Source organism: Puma concolor, chromosome C1, assembly GCF_028749965.1.
Source record: "Puma concolor isolate L17-30 chromosome C1, mPumCon1.1.hap2, whole genome shotgun sequence".
Taxonomy (NCBI): Eukaryota; Metazoa; Chordata; class Mammalia; order Carnivora; family Felidae; genus Puma; species Puma concolor.
The window spans coordinates 168,256,678-168,273,417 of record NC_141674.1 but is presented as its reverse complement, the minus strand read 5'-3'; the positions used below and the strand labels follow the sequence as shown (position 1 = coordinate 168,273,417).

General features: G+C 35.0%; 1 protein-coding gene across 9 annotated transcripts in view; it reads left to right on the top strand.

Annotated features, from left to right (window-relative positions):
- Positions 1-16,740, top strand: part of SESTD1 (SEC14 and spectrin domain containing 1) — a 158,384-nt gene that overhangs the window by 95,862 nt on the left and 45,782 nt on the right. For all 9 annotated transcript variants that reach the window (XR_015255363.1, XR_015255362.1, XR_015255360.1 and 6 more), the window contains 4 exons: positions 4,755-4,868; positions 6,512-6,609; positions 9,655-9,710; positions 12,386-12,597. Coding sequence is in view for 6 of the 9 variants with exons in the window: in XM_086719055.1 (XP_086575181.1) it covers positions 4,755-4,868; positions 6,512-6,609; positions 9,655-9,710; positions 12,386-12,597 (480 nt within the window). In the remaining 3 variants the exon portion in view is untranslated. The remainder of the gene's footprint in view (positions 1-4,754; positions 4,869-6,511; positions 6,610-9,654; positions 9,711-12,385; positions 12,598-16,740) is intronic.

Genomic DNA, 16,740 nt, shown 5'->3' with positions numbered 1-16,740 from the left:
TCCACCCTTTGTTCATATTCTCATTCTGTGTGTGTGTGTGTGTGTGTGTGTGTGTGTGTGTTAATTTAGATGTGAAAGACAAAATCTTAAGAAAATAGGGAATGTTTACCTTTTATTATTCTTTTCTATTTGTATCTGTAGAATTGCCATTTAAAGATATTATTTGTTACTAAATATTGTATTTAGTTTCACTTATTTTTGAGCTTTTAAAAATGGTATGATTTTAATGTTCACTGACCTGCTTTTTCTCATTCATCATTATATATATAAGATTCATGCATACTCTTGCAGTGGATGTAGTTGATTCATTCTCACTGGTGAATGTCATTCCACTATGTTATTCTGCTATGTTATTCTCCTGTTGATGGACATTTGGGTTGTTTCATTTTTTTGCCATTATGAATGATATGCTACAAAAATTTTTGTATATGTCTCCTGGTGAAACATGTATAAGGTTTTCTCTTTTTGCAGATTCACCAGACCTAGATTATAGAAATGTTCAAATTTTTAAGATAATGCCAAATTGCTTCCCAAAGAGGCATTCTTTTTTTTTTTTTTTTTTTTAATTTTTTTTTCAACGTTTATTTATTTTTGGGACAGAGAGAGACAGAGCATGAACGGGGGAGGGGCAGAGAGAGGGAGACACAGAATCGGAAACAGGCTCCAGGCTCTGAGCCATCAGCCCAGAGCCTGACGCAGGGCTCGAACTCACGGACCGCGAGATAGTGACCTGGCTGAAGTCGGACGCTCAACCGACTGCGCCACCCAGGCGCCCCACGAGGCATTCTAATTTACATATCCAGTTGCAGTGTATAAGAATTTTTACTCTTCCACAGCCTTGCTTGATATTGGCTAATACTTGATATTTTCAAGTCCTTGTGGTCTTTTCTTTTCCCACATTGTCCTTGGGTATCAGTGTTATGCCAGTGTCATGAAATGAGTTGGGACTGTTCTCTGCATTTCTGTTCTCTGGAAGCATTTGTTTAAGATCAAAATGATCTGTTCTTTGATTTTTAAAACTCACTCATAAACTGGTGGGGCATTTTCTTTCTGGAAAGATTCTTTTAAAAGATTTATATTTATTTTAGGCTTTTAGTATTTTTATTATAAAAATTATGAACACATAAAAAATACACAAAATATTATAGTTAACTCCATGAATTCCTATACCCAGTTCCAGCAATCATCATTCCATGGTCCATCCTGCCCCCTCCTTACCTTAATCCACTTCTGTCAAGAAAGACTGGAGATATTGTAGTGAAGGAAATGGAGGACATTTGAATTTATTTGTAAATATTTTACTATATGTCTCTAAAACATAAAGGTCTTTAAAAAAAAATATAACCTAATACCATTATTCTACCTTAAAAGAAACAATTCCTTAATATCAAAGAGCCAGTTGGTTTTAAACTTATAATTACTTAATAAATGTTATAAAAGGATTTAGTTATATAAAAAATATATATGAATTATATATCTCACTTTAAAATTTGTTTATAAATTTATATATAAATCATGCATGTGCATGGATTATTTGACTGATTGATTTGAATCAGGATCCAAAGAGTGGCAGCTTATTGTGATTGATTGAGATCCCTTTCCAAGTAGATACAGTCTTAAAATCTGATTTGATTGATTATTGATTTCTAACTTTTTTCATTGTGTTGAAAGAATATTATCAGTTCCTTTGAAATATACCAAGGCTTTTTTTTTATGGCCTCATACACAGTCAAGTTTTTAAATATTAAATGCTTCTTGAAAAGAATATGTACTTCTCTTATTATTGGTTGTGGGATTCTGTATTCATTAAATAAAGCTGTTTAATATCAATTTTTATTTCTCTTATGTCTCTTAAAGAGACCAGATTGTTGTTTTTCCTATAGATTTTCATGGCAGCAAGCATCTGCATGGTGTAGTTTAACATATTCTTCTGCCTTTTTGATTCTCTGTATTTCCATAAATTGATAGTTGGATTTAGAGAATTGATTAGATTCATGTTTTCTTTTTCCAAGGCTGTTCATTGGTGGTGATGTGTTCCTTGATCATGAAACTCATAATAGTTGTCTTCTTTTTTTGTGATGTTAGCAGCCATTTATGTTTAATGCGTGGATTTATTAAACATTTAAAATGATCTAGTTCTATTATTCTTTCTTCATTTATTAGCTAGAATACTTCTGTAATGAGAAGCTTACTTTCATTGATTATTTGTTTACCCAGTGGTATGGTTTGTATATGAAAGTTGAGAGAAATGCCTGTTTCCCTTTGTTTGCTGGTTTTCAGTAAATTTGTTCCCCATTGTAGTCCAATGATTGTCATTTCTTTTGTATCAGTATGAGCTCATTGGATGAAACATACTTAATGTTTCAAAATATAGCACTTGTTAATTTTATTGACATGCAGATTGTTACAATTTTGGCCAGTGGAAACCTTTTCAAGACCTTTGGCACAATCCTAGTAGTCTTTGATACCATTCTTGATATCTGGATGAGAAGATATTCTAAGCTCATCATGTGTGTTTCTAGCCTTAAGACCTGGAATTGGCCTTTTTTTCAAAGAGCCTTGATTCCCTTTAGAGGGAAATGGTATTTGTAGGTAACAGTCTGGATACTACAGGTGTGCATTTCCACAGAACTGGTCATTATTTCTAAACCTGTTAATGGTTAGAACTAGAAAAATTGTGTGTGTTTTTATTTAAGTTGAAAGATATCATGAGTTTAAATTGATACTTCCAATTCAAATTGAAGAGCATAAGGAGAACTTTTTCCTTGTTGTGTCTTCCTTCTCAAGAATTCCACTTTCTCAAGGACCTCAGGAATGGGAAAATTTAGAATGTCTTATATTAATCATTCGCTTTCTTCCTCATCAAGTGATCTTAGAATAGCAATACTAAAATTACCACTAATGGTATGATTCCTGAAAATGGGGTCTAGTGATTCACTTCATTGGTTATAGGTGGTTTTTTTTCTTATGTCAATTGTAATACATTATTTTTTATAGGAATTTGTCCATTTCTTGTAACCTTGCATACTTATTGACACAAGATTGTTCTGTGTCCTACTATCTTTTAAAGCACTGCTGCCAATGTAGCTGTGCTCTTTTCACTTGTATTGCTACATATTTGTGCTTTTCTTACTGCTTTGTCGTCTCAGAAATTGGTTGATTTTATTTTAGTTTTTTCAAGGAACAACTTTTGGCTTTATTAATTGCTTATTTTTTACCTTCTTCTTTCTATTATCTTTGAATTTTTTCTTTTGTTCCCTCACTACCCCCCTGTCCCCAACTTCTTTGATAGGTTACTTAGCTCATTATTCATCACCCTTTCTTTTTGCTAATATAAACATTTAAGGCTCTTAGTTTGCACTTAATACATTGTTTTCAATACCAATTTTTTAATAAAGTCTAATTATGGTAGAATCAATTTTTCTCTGATAGTTTTATGAACTTTTGATACCATGGTTTTGCTACCTTACTAAGATTATCTTCCCCCACCTTTTAACCAAGCAGTTAGCAGTTTGGGTAAATTTCCCCTCATTTAGTGTTTATATTATAACTTCATACATGGTGTGGATGTACCCCACTTGCATATTGGGTATGTTTCTAAATTTTTCGTTTCCTTCTTTCTTTCTCTAGTAGTTTGTCCACAAGTTCTTATGTTGTTTTTCATTTTTTTACTTTTTAAAAAAGTTAGCTTTATTGAGGAATAATGTACATGTAGTAAAATTCACCCCTTTTAGCCTAAGGGGATTTGACAGATACATATAGTTATAAATCCTTCACCACAGTCAAGATATAGAAGAGTTCCGTAATCCCCCAAAACTTTGCTCATGGCACTTTGTAGGCTCCCTTTCCACCATTCTATGGTGCTGTCTTTTCTTCGTTTTCAGGCTAGTTGGTTTCTCTGTGACCTTGGCTCTTTGAGAAGTTCTACAAAAGTTATAATTTTATAGATTATCTGGCTTTCGTTATTGTTAGAGTGTGAATGGTGTTCTTTCTAGCTGGACACATTAAACACATTTTTCTTAGCACATCTTTTTTGGGGGTAGATTAGAATTTCCATGTATCATTTTTGCATTAACACTGCCATTTGAATATCTTTCTCTCATACGTGTATTTTATTTTATATTCTTGTATATCTTCATTGGAATTTTATTTGGTGCCACAGTGATCTCTTAGGTCATTCTCTAATTTATACTTAAAATCTTTTAAAGTTTAGCATTAAAAGATTATCACCTTAACACATCAATTTTAAGTTTATGTTATCCTGAATTTAACTCCATTGGAGGCCATGTTTTGTTAATATATAATCAAAGAAATGTTACAGAAAATTGAAAGTGTATAATTTTTTGATTGCCAGACTTACTCATTTGTGCTTGTCACTTTAGTATGCTTAGCTAATTTTAAGGCCATATGAAAATTTTTTGCTGAATATGTTGTATCAAAGGCATTGATTTTTATTACCAAGAAGTTATTAATATTGGTAAAATTTTGAAAATATCTCATCTGAGTTGCTGGTGTCTCTTGTTTTTTTGTAAGTGGTATAATAAATGGTATAGGATAGTTTATTTCTTAGATATCCACAGTTTATTGGATTAATTTAAATGCTTCTATTAATGTATTAAATCTCATATTAATTAAATACATGATAACATATCATCATCTGGAAACAGTATTGCATATTTTAACCTGATTTTATCTCCTTACTACTTTCATGGCCTTTAACATTGGCTTACTAAATATTCTTTTTACTTTTGTAGGTTATTTTAGTGTCTGCCAATAAATTGACTCGTTATATAGAACCGTGCCAGTTAACAGAAGATTTTGGTGGGAGTCTAACCTATGATCACATGGACTGGTTAAATAAGAGGCTGGTTGGTATATTACCATGAGATGAAATGTTATTACATACAAATAAGACATACTTTGGTAACTTTATCATTTTAATCAACTGCAGTACAGATTGTTCTTTGTTATAAAAATAAAATATATTGCATATCACATGATAGCATAATGCTTGAAGGCAGATAACTCTGGAGTCACATTTGGGTTTGCTTTTGGTGTTGTCATTTATAGCAGTATTCTTACTAGTCAAAATCGTTAATGTTTTAGTAGAATAACAGAGTAGCATATTCTCCTAAGAGGTAATCTAGTTGATGTACCATCTTTAGAGATATTTAAACATCATTTTGAGTTGAAAAGCAGTTTGACAGGTTAAAGTTGGTATCTGAAAATGTATCTTTGGCCAGGCTGAAATTGCCCTACTCTGCATGATAATGGCATTGTTGGATTGAACTGCTGGGGACTAAAAGAACAACTTTTCATTAGGTCAGTTTAGATTACAGTTAATCGTTGGGGACCTCCACAGTTGAAATTCTGTCTATAACTTTGGACTTGCCAAAAACATAACTACTAACAGCCCACTATTGGCTGGAACCCTACTGATAACATTAGCAGATGATGAACATATATTTTGTATGTTATACATATTATATACCAAGTTCTTATAATACAGCAAGCCAGACAAAAGAAAATGGTAAGAAAATCATAAGAGAAAATACATTTATAGTATTGTACTATGTTTATCGAAAAAAATTTGTGTATCAATTTGGACCCATGCAGTTCAAAACCATGTTGTTCAAGGGTCAACTGCTAATTTTATTGAGGAATAACAAACTTTTGGGTATTTCAGAATGGATAACCAATTTCCATCTTATTTGGACAGTGATACCAGACAAATGAGTATCCCCTTTATTAAGAACAGACTTAACCAAATCCCTTTTTAGAAATATTTTAAGAAACCATGTTAAGGGGCACCTGGGTGGCTCAGTCAGTTGAGCGTTTGGCTCTTAATGTCAGCTCAGGTTGTGGTCTCACAGTCAGGAGATCGAGCCCATGTTCAGCTCTGCACTGAGGGTGGAGCTTGCTTGGGATTCTCTCTGTCTCCCTGTCTCTCCCTCTGCCCCTCTCTCCCTCGTGCTTGTGTGTGCCCAGGCGCATGCTCTCTCTCAAAATAAATAAACTTAAAAAAAATGTTAAAATTATAACTAATTTATTCTTTCCTACATGCTTAGATATAAAACTTTTTAACTAATATATGCAACTAGTATGGATTGGTGATAGAAAAACATAAAGAAACGTTCTGTAACTGGAATTAGAAGATAGATGAGTACTGATCTAAATTATGTTCATGTAGTTAAAACTGTCACTGGTGCAGATGTTTCTCCATGAAACACAGGAATAAAAATAAACTTGTCTGATTGAGGAATAAAAATAATTTCTTACTCTATTTAAATTTTAAAAATTTCTTCTCCATTGAAGCTATTCATTGTTCTAGGAGGGATTTTGTCTTCTCTCCTTAAGTTGTTGTGTTTTGGTGGTTGAATTGTACTAACTGACATCAAGAGAAGGAAAGGGAATTCTGCCTGGCTAATTCTGTTGATCTTAACTGAAAATCCTTATGTAAACACTAACTTTAAGATTATTCTTAATATGTTAACAAAATCTCATATTGTAGGTTTTTGAGAAGTTTACAAAGGAATCTACATCATTACTAGATGAACTTGCTTTGATTAACAATGGAAGTGATAAAGGAAGTCAGCAAGAGAAAGAGAGGTAGGTGGCTAGTGTCATGCAATTATACCTTTGCAAAGCTGTGATTAACCTGATGAAGGATAGATACATCAGTTATTAATGCAAGCTAGAAGAATTAAGGTAAGCAATTCTCCAATCAAATTGACATACAAAGGTTGAATTAAATTTATTAATTCATGAGAATTTGCTTTACATGTAAAATTTCTTGATTTGAATCAAAGTTTCTCTACAAAAGACTTCTTTTTTAATGTTTATTTCTGAGAAAGAGTGTTCTTGTGCATGTTGGGGAGGGGCAGAGAGAGAGGGGAACAGAGGATCGGAAGCAGGCTCTGTGTTGAGAACAGAGAGCTCGATGTGGGGCTCAAACTCATGAGATCATTACCTGAGCCAAAGTTGAACGCTTAACTGAGCCATCCAGGCACCCCTCTACAAAAGACTTTTTGATGAATAGTAATGTATTTACTTTATTCTGACACTGTGAAAAATTCATTTGCAAGAACATGTTTTCAAAATGAAACCATTTTCATTTTAGAGTTCTACTTTGTGAAGTCTGGAAAAGGTTGCAGCTTGAAATAAAATTATTATAACCTTATTTAAATACATTAGTTCTTAAATGCCTACCTTCTAGAACTCTTATGTCCTTGTAAAATATGATATTCATGAGTTTAAGTTGGGGAGTTTAGTGTTTTATGACACTTGGATGAAGTAATTGTTCAGTTGTATTCTGTAAATGTAACTGACTAGATTTATCATTTTAACGAATTTCCATTGGACTTTACAATCTTAAGTTTTCATTTTTTGTTGGTAGGCCAGATCCCTCTCCCCAGTTAAAAACTCTTAACCCTTTCTGGTCTATCAACAAAGTGGTAACTAGAACAGTAATTTTTTTTTTAATGTTTTTATTTTGTTTTGAGAGAGAGAGTGTGAGCAGGGAAGGGGCAGAGAGAGAGGGAGACACAGAATCCAAAGCAGGCTTCAGGCTCCAAGCTGTTGGCACAGAGCCCGACGCGGGGCTCGAACTCACAGACTGTGAGATCATGACCTGAGCCGAAGCCAGATGCCCAACCGACTGAGCCACCCAGGTGCCCCAGAACAGTAATTTTTCATTAGGAAATTTGAAAGAGTCAATACTCTCCCTTGTCTACATCTTTTGAATCTTATCTTAAAAATATAATGGGACCTTGATAAAATGCATCTTCTTATTCCATGAATACAGTGTAGTCACATATCAGTTAATCGAGGTAATAAGGTAAGAGGAATGTGAGAAGGTTGGAGTTTAACACCAAATCTTGATTTAAGCAGAGTAAAAATATAGAAACAAATTGTTTGAATGGAAATCTAGTTAAGTCACAGCAAGCATTTAGGAACATTACTGCCCTGTAGATACCATATAAAAATATAAAATGTAAAATTTTTACATGTGTAACTATCTGTGTGTGTATAGATAACACACATACTGTGTGTTACGGTTTAGGAATTGAAAATGTCATGGAAGTTGCTTGACAAAAATTAGCCAAATCTCTTGTGTTTTGAATAGTCCGCGAGAGTAATTTGAAGTTTCTTAAAGTCATATTCATATCGAAAGACATTCTAAGAAGGTCCCTGTTGAAAGTGGGTTCATGGTCACAGCTTAATGCTGTTTACCATGTTTCCCTCTCTAAGAATGACTGGTTCTGAGAAAGCATTCTTGTAAAGAAACCTGCTTATTTGTTTCTTAGAACTTCCTGTACTTACATGCCAATGGGAACCCTTTTTCTCCACCCAATAATATCTTATTCAGTGTTTTGGGAAATGCTGTTTTGCATGACTACATGAAGTATCAAATAAAATCTTGTATTTGTCATTTCCTCCCCAAGGAGCTCAAGTGATATTGCCTAGTCTCTTTTAAATGCCAGATAACCAAGTCCATCCTCTTACAAATTTTCATCACTTTTTTAATGTCATTCCTCAGGAAGCATCCTGGCTACACAAGAGGTGAGGGCCTAGATTAATTGGCAAAAGTGAAAGATTTAGAGCAGGACCTGTCATTTCCAGCAGCAAGGTCCTACCTAGGTTTTGATTTGTATGTACCCTATCTTTCTATCATTTTCTACTTCCCTTATATGTTTAGGAAAATACAGGGCATAGTCCAACTGCAAATGAAACTCAATTAGTACAGGGAAGAGAGTACAACTGCTTGAGGATGCACACACACATGAATATTAGAGATTATTTGCAGCACTCAGAGGTTGCTGTAGATAAGTAAATGTTTGATTGGAGGATGGCTCCATACATTTTTAATGTTAACATTTCTGGGTTATTATATAGTTACACATTTCATTTTGGAACAGATATGCAGTGGGAATATACTAAAATGGTTTCCTTTGATATATTTGAAATAATACTATAATGATACACTGTTTTTTCCAAGTAGTGTATTTGGTGATTTATCGCAGACTTTTGGGGGGCTACTAGTATTTAATTTTCTAATTGGTTTCTTTTTAATTTTAAGTTTATTTTGAGAGGCAGAGAGAAAGAGGGAGGGACAGAGAGAGAGAGGGAGGGAAAGAGAATCCCAAGCAGGGCCTGTACTGTCAGCACAGAGCCTGACACAGGGCTCAAACCCACAAACGGTGAGATCATGACCTGAGCTGAAATCAGGAGTTGGATGCTCAACCAAGCTACCCAGGCACTCATCTCTAATTAGCTTTTTTTTTTTTAATTTTCTTTTTAGCATTTTAATTTATTTTTGAGAGAGACAGAGACAGAGTGGAAGCAGATGAGGGCCAGAGAGAGGGGGAGACACAGAATCTGAAGCAGGCTCCAGGCTCTAAGCTGTCAGCACAGCCCAATGCAGGGCTCGAACCCACGAACCATTAGATCATAACCTGAGCCAAAGTCAGACTGAGCCACCAGGTGCCCCTCTAATTGGTTTTTTAATGCTTAAGGATATTAGCCTGGTAGAACAGTGTGCTTCACATTTCCATACTCTACTCTCTTGTTTTGATAATGTATATATAAAAAGTTTTCTTAGGTTGCATGGATAGAAATATTGTTTTAAAAAATTATTCTTTTGGTGTTTGTCAGGTCTGTGGATTTAAACTTTCTTCCATCAGTTGATCCTGAAACAGTTCTTCAGACAGGTAAGATGAAAAAATGTGTGTATCAGTGATAATCATAATCTAATAAACCAATCGTATATTGATTGGTTCATGAAATAAACATTGATTAAGCATGTATTATGTAATAGAAACTTGGGAATTTCAGACTGCTCTTTGGTGTAACCTAACTGTGTTAATATACTTCACAATATTTTTAAAAAGTATTAATAATGATAAATAGTTAAATTATTTCTCCCTTGAAATATTATTTCTTTATCTGTAAAATAGAGATAAAAGTTTCTATTTCATTGGATTGCTGTGAGATTATTGTATAGTCATTATGTTCTAAGATTGTATTTTTAGGTATTGTCATGTTTTATTCTCCTAATGATCTCTTGAGATAATTTGTTACTATTTTCTCTGTTTTGTACTTGAGGAGGCCAAGGCTTAGGGATATGAAAAACTTGCTCATGAAGAGTAACTGTTAAACTCCATCTATCACCATATCACTAAAAACAGGTTACTATTGTCTGAATTTTAAGATGGGGAAACTGAGGCAAAAGGTTAGTAACTTATGCAAGTTACACAGCTAGTAATGCTGGAGTTGGGACTTGAACCAAGGCAGTTTGGTTTCAAAGTATGGTCTTTGAAATCATTATGTGGTACTGCTCCTCTAATGGAAGTGTTTCCATAAGGAAAACATTAAGGGTATCAATTGTAAAAGCAGAAAAATAAATTACTTCAATCTTAGTGGCTTTGTGTGTATGTGTATGTGTATAAACTATATATATATATGTGTGTGTGTGTGTATATATATATGTGTGTGTGTGTGTGTGTGTGTGTGTAGAGTCTTGGCAAAAGTCTTGGAAGCAGTTGTTCTTCTAATTATAAAACATAATGAAGAGTAAAGAAATAAATTCAAAATATCTGCATTGTATTGATTCAGTTGTGCCAAGTGTTTTCAGTATGATATAGATCTTACTTCCTTAGAGAACAAAGAAATAATTGTAATCCCTGAATTGCTACGTTTAGCAGATACAGTAGACTGTCAGTAAAAATATGGCTTACTCTAGGTTTCAAACGTAGTTCAGTGTTTCTATTTAACATTTTCAAAGCTACTGAAGCCCTTGAATTAAGAACTTTTTAAATTTGTATTTTAAAATTAACTTTATATGCCACTAAGTTCTTTTTTTAATATGCTATTGACTCTTAAATGTTTTTAAGTTTATTTATCTTTTTCTTTAAGTTTATTTACTTTGAGAGAGTCACGTGCGTGTGCGCAAACCAGGGAGGGGCAGAGAGAGAAGGAGAGAAAGAGAATCCCAAGCAGGCTCCACACACAATGCAGTGACCGACCTGGGGCTTGAAGTCCTGAACCATGAGGTCATGACCTGAGCCAAAATCAAGAGTAGGATGCTTAACTGACTGAGCCACCTAGGCACCCCTGCTATTAAGTCTTAAAGTAGGGATGGGAAGAGAGTATAAAAATAGAGAAGTTTAGAATAATTTTGGTTATCTTTTAGAAACTGGAAATACCTTCAAATCATAATAAAATTGTTTCCATATATTTAAAGCCATTTAAGTTTAGGATGTTTCCCTGAATAAAGATTAAGAGAATTTAAAAGTATCTGCATATTTTTTTGGTCCTTGTCTAATAATTGAAATAGTATTATCCTGGAAAAACAGTTTGTGATTTATTCACTTTTAAAATTGTTAATAGGGGCGCCTGGGTGGCGCAGTCAGTTAAGCGTCCGACTTCAGCCAGGTCACGATCTCGCGGTCCGTGAGTTCGAGCCCCGCGTCAGGCTCTGGGCTGATGGCTCAGAGCCTGGAGCCTGTTTCCGATTCTGTGTCTCCCTCTCTCTCTGCCCCTTCCCTGTTCATGCTCTGTCTCTCTCTGTCCCAAAAATAAATAAACGTTGAAAAAAAAAATTAAAAAAAATAAAAAATAAATTAAAAAAAAATTGTTAATATATTTACAGTTTTAGATATTGCACATTCTGCAATTTTAATTTCTCATGCATGAATGCATTTTCTTTACATGAGTTTGCTGTAATTGAATAACAGTGAATACAATTCTGACACTGGTGTGACCCATCATGATTTGCAGTTAATAATTATAGAGATTCCTATAGACAGATTATTTAAATTTTATTTCGTACCAGTAATAAAGCTTTCTCCCTATAATCATACATGTTGTTACACTGTTAGCGTTCGTCTTAGGTGCTATGATTAAGGGTATGGGTTAATACTGAAATCCTACAACATCCTGCTTAGTATTGATTAGTATCATCAGATAGAACATACTAGTTACTACCATCATACAGAAATCTCAGAGCGTAATTGTGTTCTACAGGGAAAGAGGATTGGTTGGCATAATTTCCTGAGTAATGAATCCACAAATAACAAAGAATGTAATGACAGCTTTAGAAAAAAATATCTTTACTAAATAGCGTAGCATATATAGTATATACATTCATGATATATAGCATATGTATAGTTTATATGTACGTTAATATTCATATATGCAGTTTTCCAACTCATTTCTATATAAATTTAAAAGTTGCACTTCAGTACTTATGACCTGGTAGATAGTTAGGCAGACATATAGGCAGATAGGTTCTAAAAATAAAGGATTAGAATGGAGAAGAGTGATAAGTAAGAATTGTATTTCTCTATGGATGTTAATTATAACTGTGTATCTTTCATTCATAAAGGGCATGAATTGTTGTCCGAATTACAGCAGCGTCGATTTAATGGCTCAGATGGAGGGGTCTCATGGTCTCCTATGGATGATGAACTGCTGGCCCAGCCACAGGTTATGAAGTTATTAGATTCACTGAGAGAGCAGTATACTCGCTACCAGGAAGTTTGTAGGCAACGTAGTAAGCGTACACAGTTAGAGGAGATTCAGCAGAAGGTAATGCAGGTAGGTGTCTGATTTGAGTATGTTTAACTTTTGAAAATTGTAAATGCTAGAGTTTTTAAGAAATAATTTTTCCTGTGTGACTGATTTTATACTAAGCCTTATTTATACTATGTAGAGAACCTAAGTCATATCAAACCACACTAAAATCATTTTCTCTATATCTTTACAAATAGCGTTTGCATTAAAACTATATTATTTCTACAGTGATGACATTGAGCATACATCTTACTCTATTATGAACTTTAAAAATAACTAGTTGTTGGGAACATTGTGGTCTCTGTATTCTTGCAATAAATAACATTTTATTGTTGATTATTGATTTATTCTTAATTTCTAATAACTTGTTTTTTTGTTAATTTAGGCATTATGGAGAGTTATTCTTTCCTAGCAAAATGATAACATGTAATATAAGGAATTTTAGTATGAAATTTCATTATTTTTTAATGCTGATAGAAACCTTTAAATGTATTTAATACTTATGAATCTTAGGTCCTTTTAAAATTTTTGTTAAAACAATAGGCTAAAAATACTGAAACTCAATACTAAGACATTTCTGTTACTTAGACCACATCCTGGTTTTTCTCTGTTGAATTATTAAGAAATAGATCTTAAATCTCTTAAAAAAATCCCACATTGAAATGTCCCAATGTTTTTATCTAGATTAATTCGTTCATAAGGTAAATATTTTTTAAGTGCTTATTATGTAGAAGGCATTGTGGTGGGTTTTCTATAGAATTATGTAACGGTAGATGTGGTTTTTGCTATCATCACGTTAAGGGGACAAAGTCTTAAGTATTCAAGGGTATGACTGAAATGTGTGGGCCTTTATATAGGAAGGATTGTTCCTCTGGCTGTAGGTAATCTAGGAAGATTTAGCATACTTGAGCTTATTCTCCAAGAATATGTAAAGACTTCACCAGGCACCTCCTTTAGGTTTTAAAGGAGAATTGGCACTTTGTGCAGCAGAAAGACTAACATGAATAAACACTAGCAGTATGAAATCCCAAACTCTGTTGAGGAAAAAGGAAGCAGTGAGTCACCATGGGAAGTTTTTGGCCTTTGAATCATAAAGCATGGTCAACAAGTAAGATCTAAATCTCAGTTCCTCCACTTATTTACTGTGTGATCATGATCACATTATTCACCCACCTGAGCCTCAGTTTGACTTCCTTCTTTTTTTTTTTTTTATGTTTTTTATTATTTTTGAGAGAGAGAGAGAGACAGACTGTGTATGAGTGGGGCAGGGGTAGAGAGAGAGAGGGGAACAGATTATCCAAAGTGGGCTCCTCCCTGACAGCAGAGAGCCCGACATGGGGCCTGAACTCACCAACCGGTAGATCATGACCTGAGCTGAAGTTGGACACTTAACTGACTGAGCCACCCAGGCACCCCTGACTTCCTTCTTTTTTTAACCTCCCTTTCTTTCTCTTTCTTCCCTTCATTAACTAAAACAGGGGTAACAAGACCTCTTTATAAAGGTTTGTTGAAAGAACCCAGCGCTTGATTAATGGTAGCATTATATTTATCTCCATTGCACTAGAGTCCAGTCTATATATCTGGTTCAGTTGTTGGCAAACTTTTCCTATAAAGGGCCAAATAGTAAATGTTTAGGCTTTGTGGACGGTACAGTTCTTGGAGCTGCTGTGGCTATTTAACTCTATTGTAATGTGTAGACATAATGTAAACAAATGTGTGGCTATGCTAAAATAAAACTTTGCAAAAATAGTGGGTAGTCAGAATTCGCCTGCAGGCAGTAGTTTGTTGACCCCTGACTAGGAACATCAGGGTGTTAGAGCGAAAACGACTTGAAAGGAAGGGGAAGTTGGATCATGGAGGATGGTGAATTCCAGGCAAAAGAATTTAGTCTTTCTCATGATAGCCACATATAAAGGGAAGATTTCCAAGCATACATTAATTGTATGCTTTTGTAACTTTTGTAACTTTTTCTATGTAATATATTTGTAAATTATAGACAGTATTAAACCTGGGTACACTTCAGCCAAGTAGCCTGAGAGTATCTTTGAAAACCATAAAGGTAGACTAGCATAGTGGTATATAACTGACCTAAGTGATCTGGGTCCACCTTTTTCTACTACTTCCAAGTTGTTTACTCTTGGGAAGGAAGTGTAACTTCTCAGTGCACTAGCTTCCTACTCAGTAGATTGAGGATAACAATAACAATAATACCTGCTTAATAGGGGCACCTGGGTGACTCAGTCGGTTAAGGGGCCAACTTTGGTTCAGGTCATGATCTCGTGGTTCATGAGTTAAAGCCCTGCATCGGGCTCTGTGTTGACAGCTCAGAGCTTGGAGCATGCTTTGGATTGTGTGTCTCCCTCTCTCTCTGCCCTTCTCTTGCTTGTGCTCACGCTCGCGCTCCCTCTCTCTCTCAAAAATAAATAAACATTAAAAAAAACCCACAAAAATTAAAGAAAATAATGTTTATAAAGTGTTTAGTGTTTAGCATATAATGAGTTTTCTATTAATAGTATCTATTGCTCCCTTATTAAAAAATGAATGTCTACAGTAGTGTGACTTTTTGCTAGGTAGAATACAGTGGTGAGTAAAAATGCAATTGTACCAAGCCCCAAGGAGAGTGGTGGGAGTAAGAGTAAGAAGATAATCAGAGATGAATCATTTTTCTGGCTTGCAAGACTTGATGGGTAGTCTTGTCCAGTTAGGGAACGCTGGGTTTAAGTGTGGGTGGAAAAGGGTGTGAGAAACATGGGTTTGGTTTTAGACACGTTGAATTTGAGGTGACTTTGAGACACAAAAAATTAGAAGGGTAGTCCCAAACAGGTCCAGAAATCAGAGAAGTCTGGGCTGATCACATAGTTGTTTGTCATCATGTATAAATGGCGGTTAAAAGCATTAGTGTGGGTGAGAATTGCCTGGGAAAGTGCTGAGACTAGGTGAGAAGAGGTCTTTTTCATTGAGCTTTGAGAAACTCCAGCATTTAAGGACAAGATAGAGGAGCATATTCCTGAAAAGAAGGCAGTGAAGGATTGGCCAGAAATGGAGGAGAAAAGTGTGTAAGAGTTCTGTGTCATGGAAGCCAAGGGAAGAGAGCATTTCAGGATAGACCCAGGAACCCTGTGGAATGCTCTAAAAGATGGAATAAGAGGACCGCTTAACATGTCCATTAGAATGCACAAGATTGAGGCCACGGGTGATCCCTAAGCATGGAGGGCTGGAAGCACACTGGAGTGAATTTGGAATGACAGTGAAGTGTGGTGAAGGAGGCACTGAGTGTAGACAACTCACTGAGAATTTTGTCTCTGAGGGAATGATGAGAAATAGCAATGCCTAGAAGTGATAGAAAAAGGGTGGTATTAATTTGGTAAAGGCTGCTGTAATGAAGTACCACAGCCCAGGTGGCCTAAACCACAGAAACTTATTTTTCCACAGTTCTAAAGGCTAAAAGTTTAAGATGAAGGTGTTAGCAAAGTTGATTCCTTCTGAAGGCAGCGAGGGAAGAATCTGTCCCAGATACTTGGCTTCTCAGTGCCAAGAATCTTTCTGTATTTTACGTTGCCTTCCCTCTGTACCTGTCTGTGTCCAAATTTCTCCTCCTTTTAAGGATGCTAGTCAGATTCGGGCCCTAACAACTTCATTTTGTTTATATATTTTCAATCTCAGTTTAATTGCCTCTTTAAAGACCCTATCTTCAGATAAGTATGATTATATTCTGAAGTACTGAGGGTAGGAATTTCAACTTTATGAAGAACACAACTCAGCTCACAACAGGGGTCAGGTATAATTTTGTTTATCTTTTTAAAGTAATGTGGAAAACTGTCAGAGGTTTAAAGACCAGGAAGAAGTATCTGTTTGGAAGGAGGGGTTGAATATACAGGAAAGAAAGGATAATTAATATTATCAAGTTCCTGACAAAGTGGAAATGAATAGACTTCCAAAGCACAGTTGAAAGGATTAGCTTTAGAATGGAACAGGGAGAACTCCATTGTAACAGGAGGAATGGTGGGTAGGATGGATCCAGAGGTGCCTCCGTACAAGTCAGACGTCATGAAGATGAATGGGTTCCTGTGTGATGTGTTCTTTTTTTCTGTAAAGTAAGACAGAGAAGGGCAATTTGCTTAGAGGTACAGGTTTGCAGGTGGAGTAGGTAGTGGTGGTTGAAGAGGA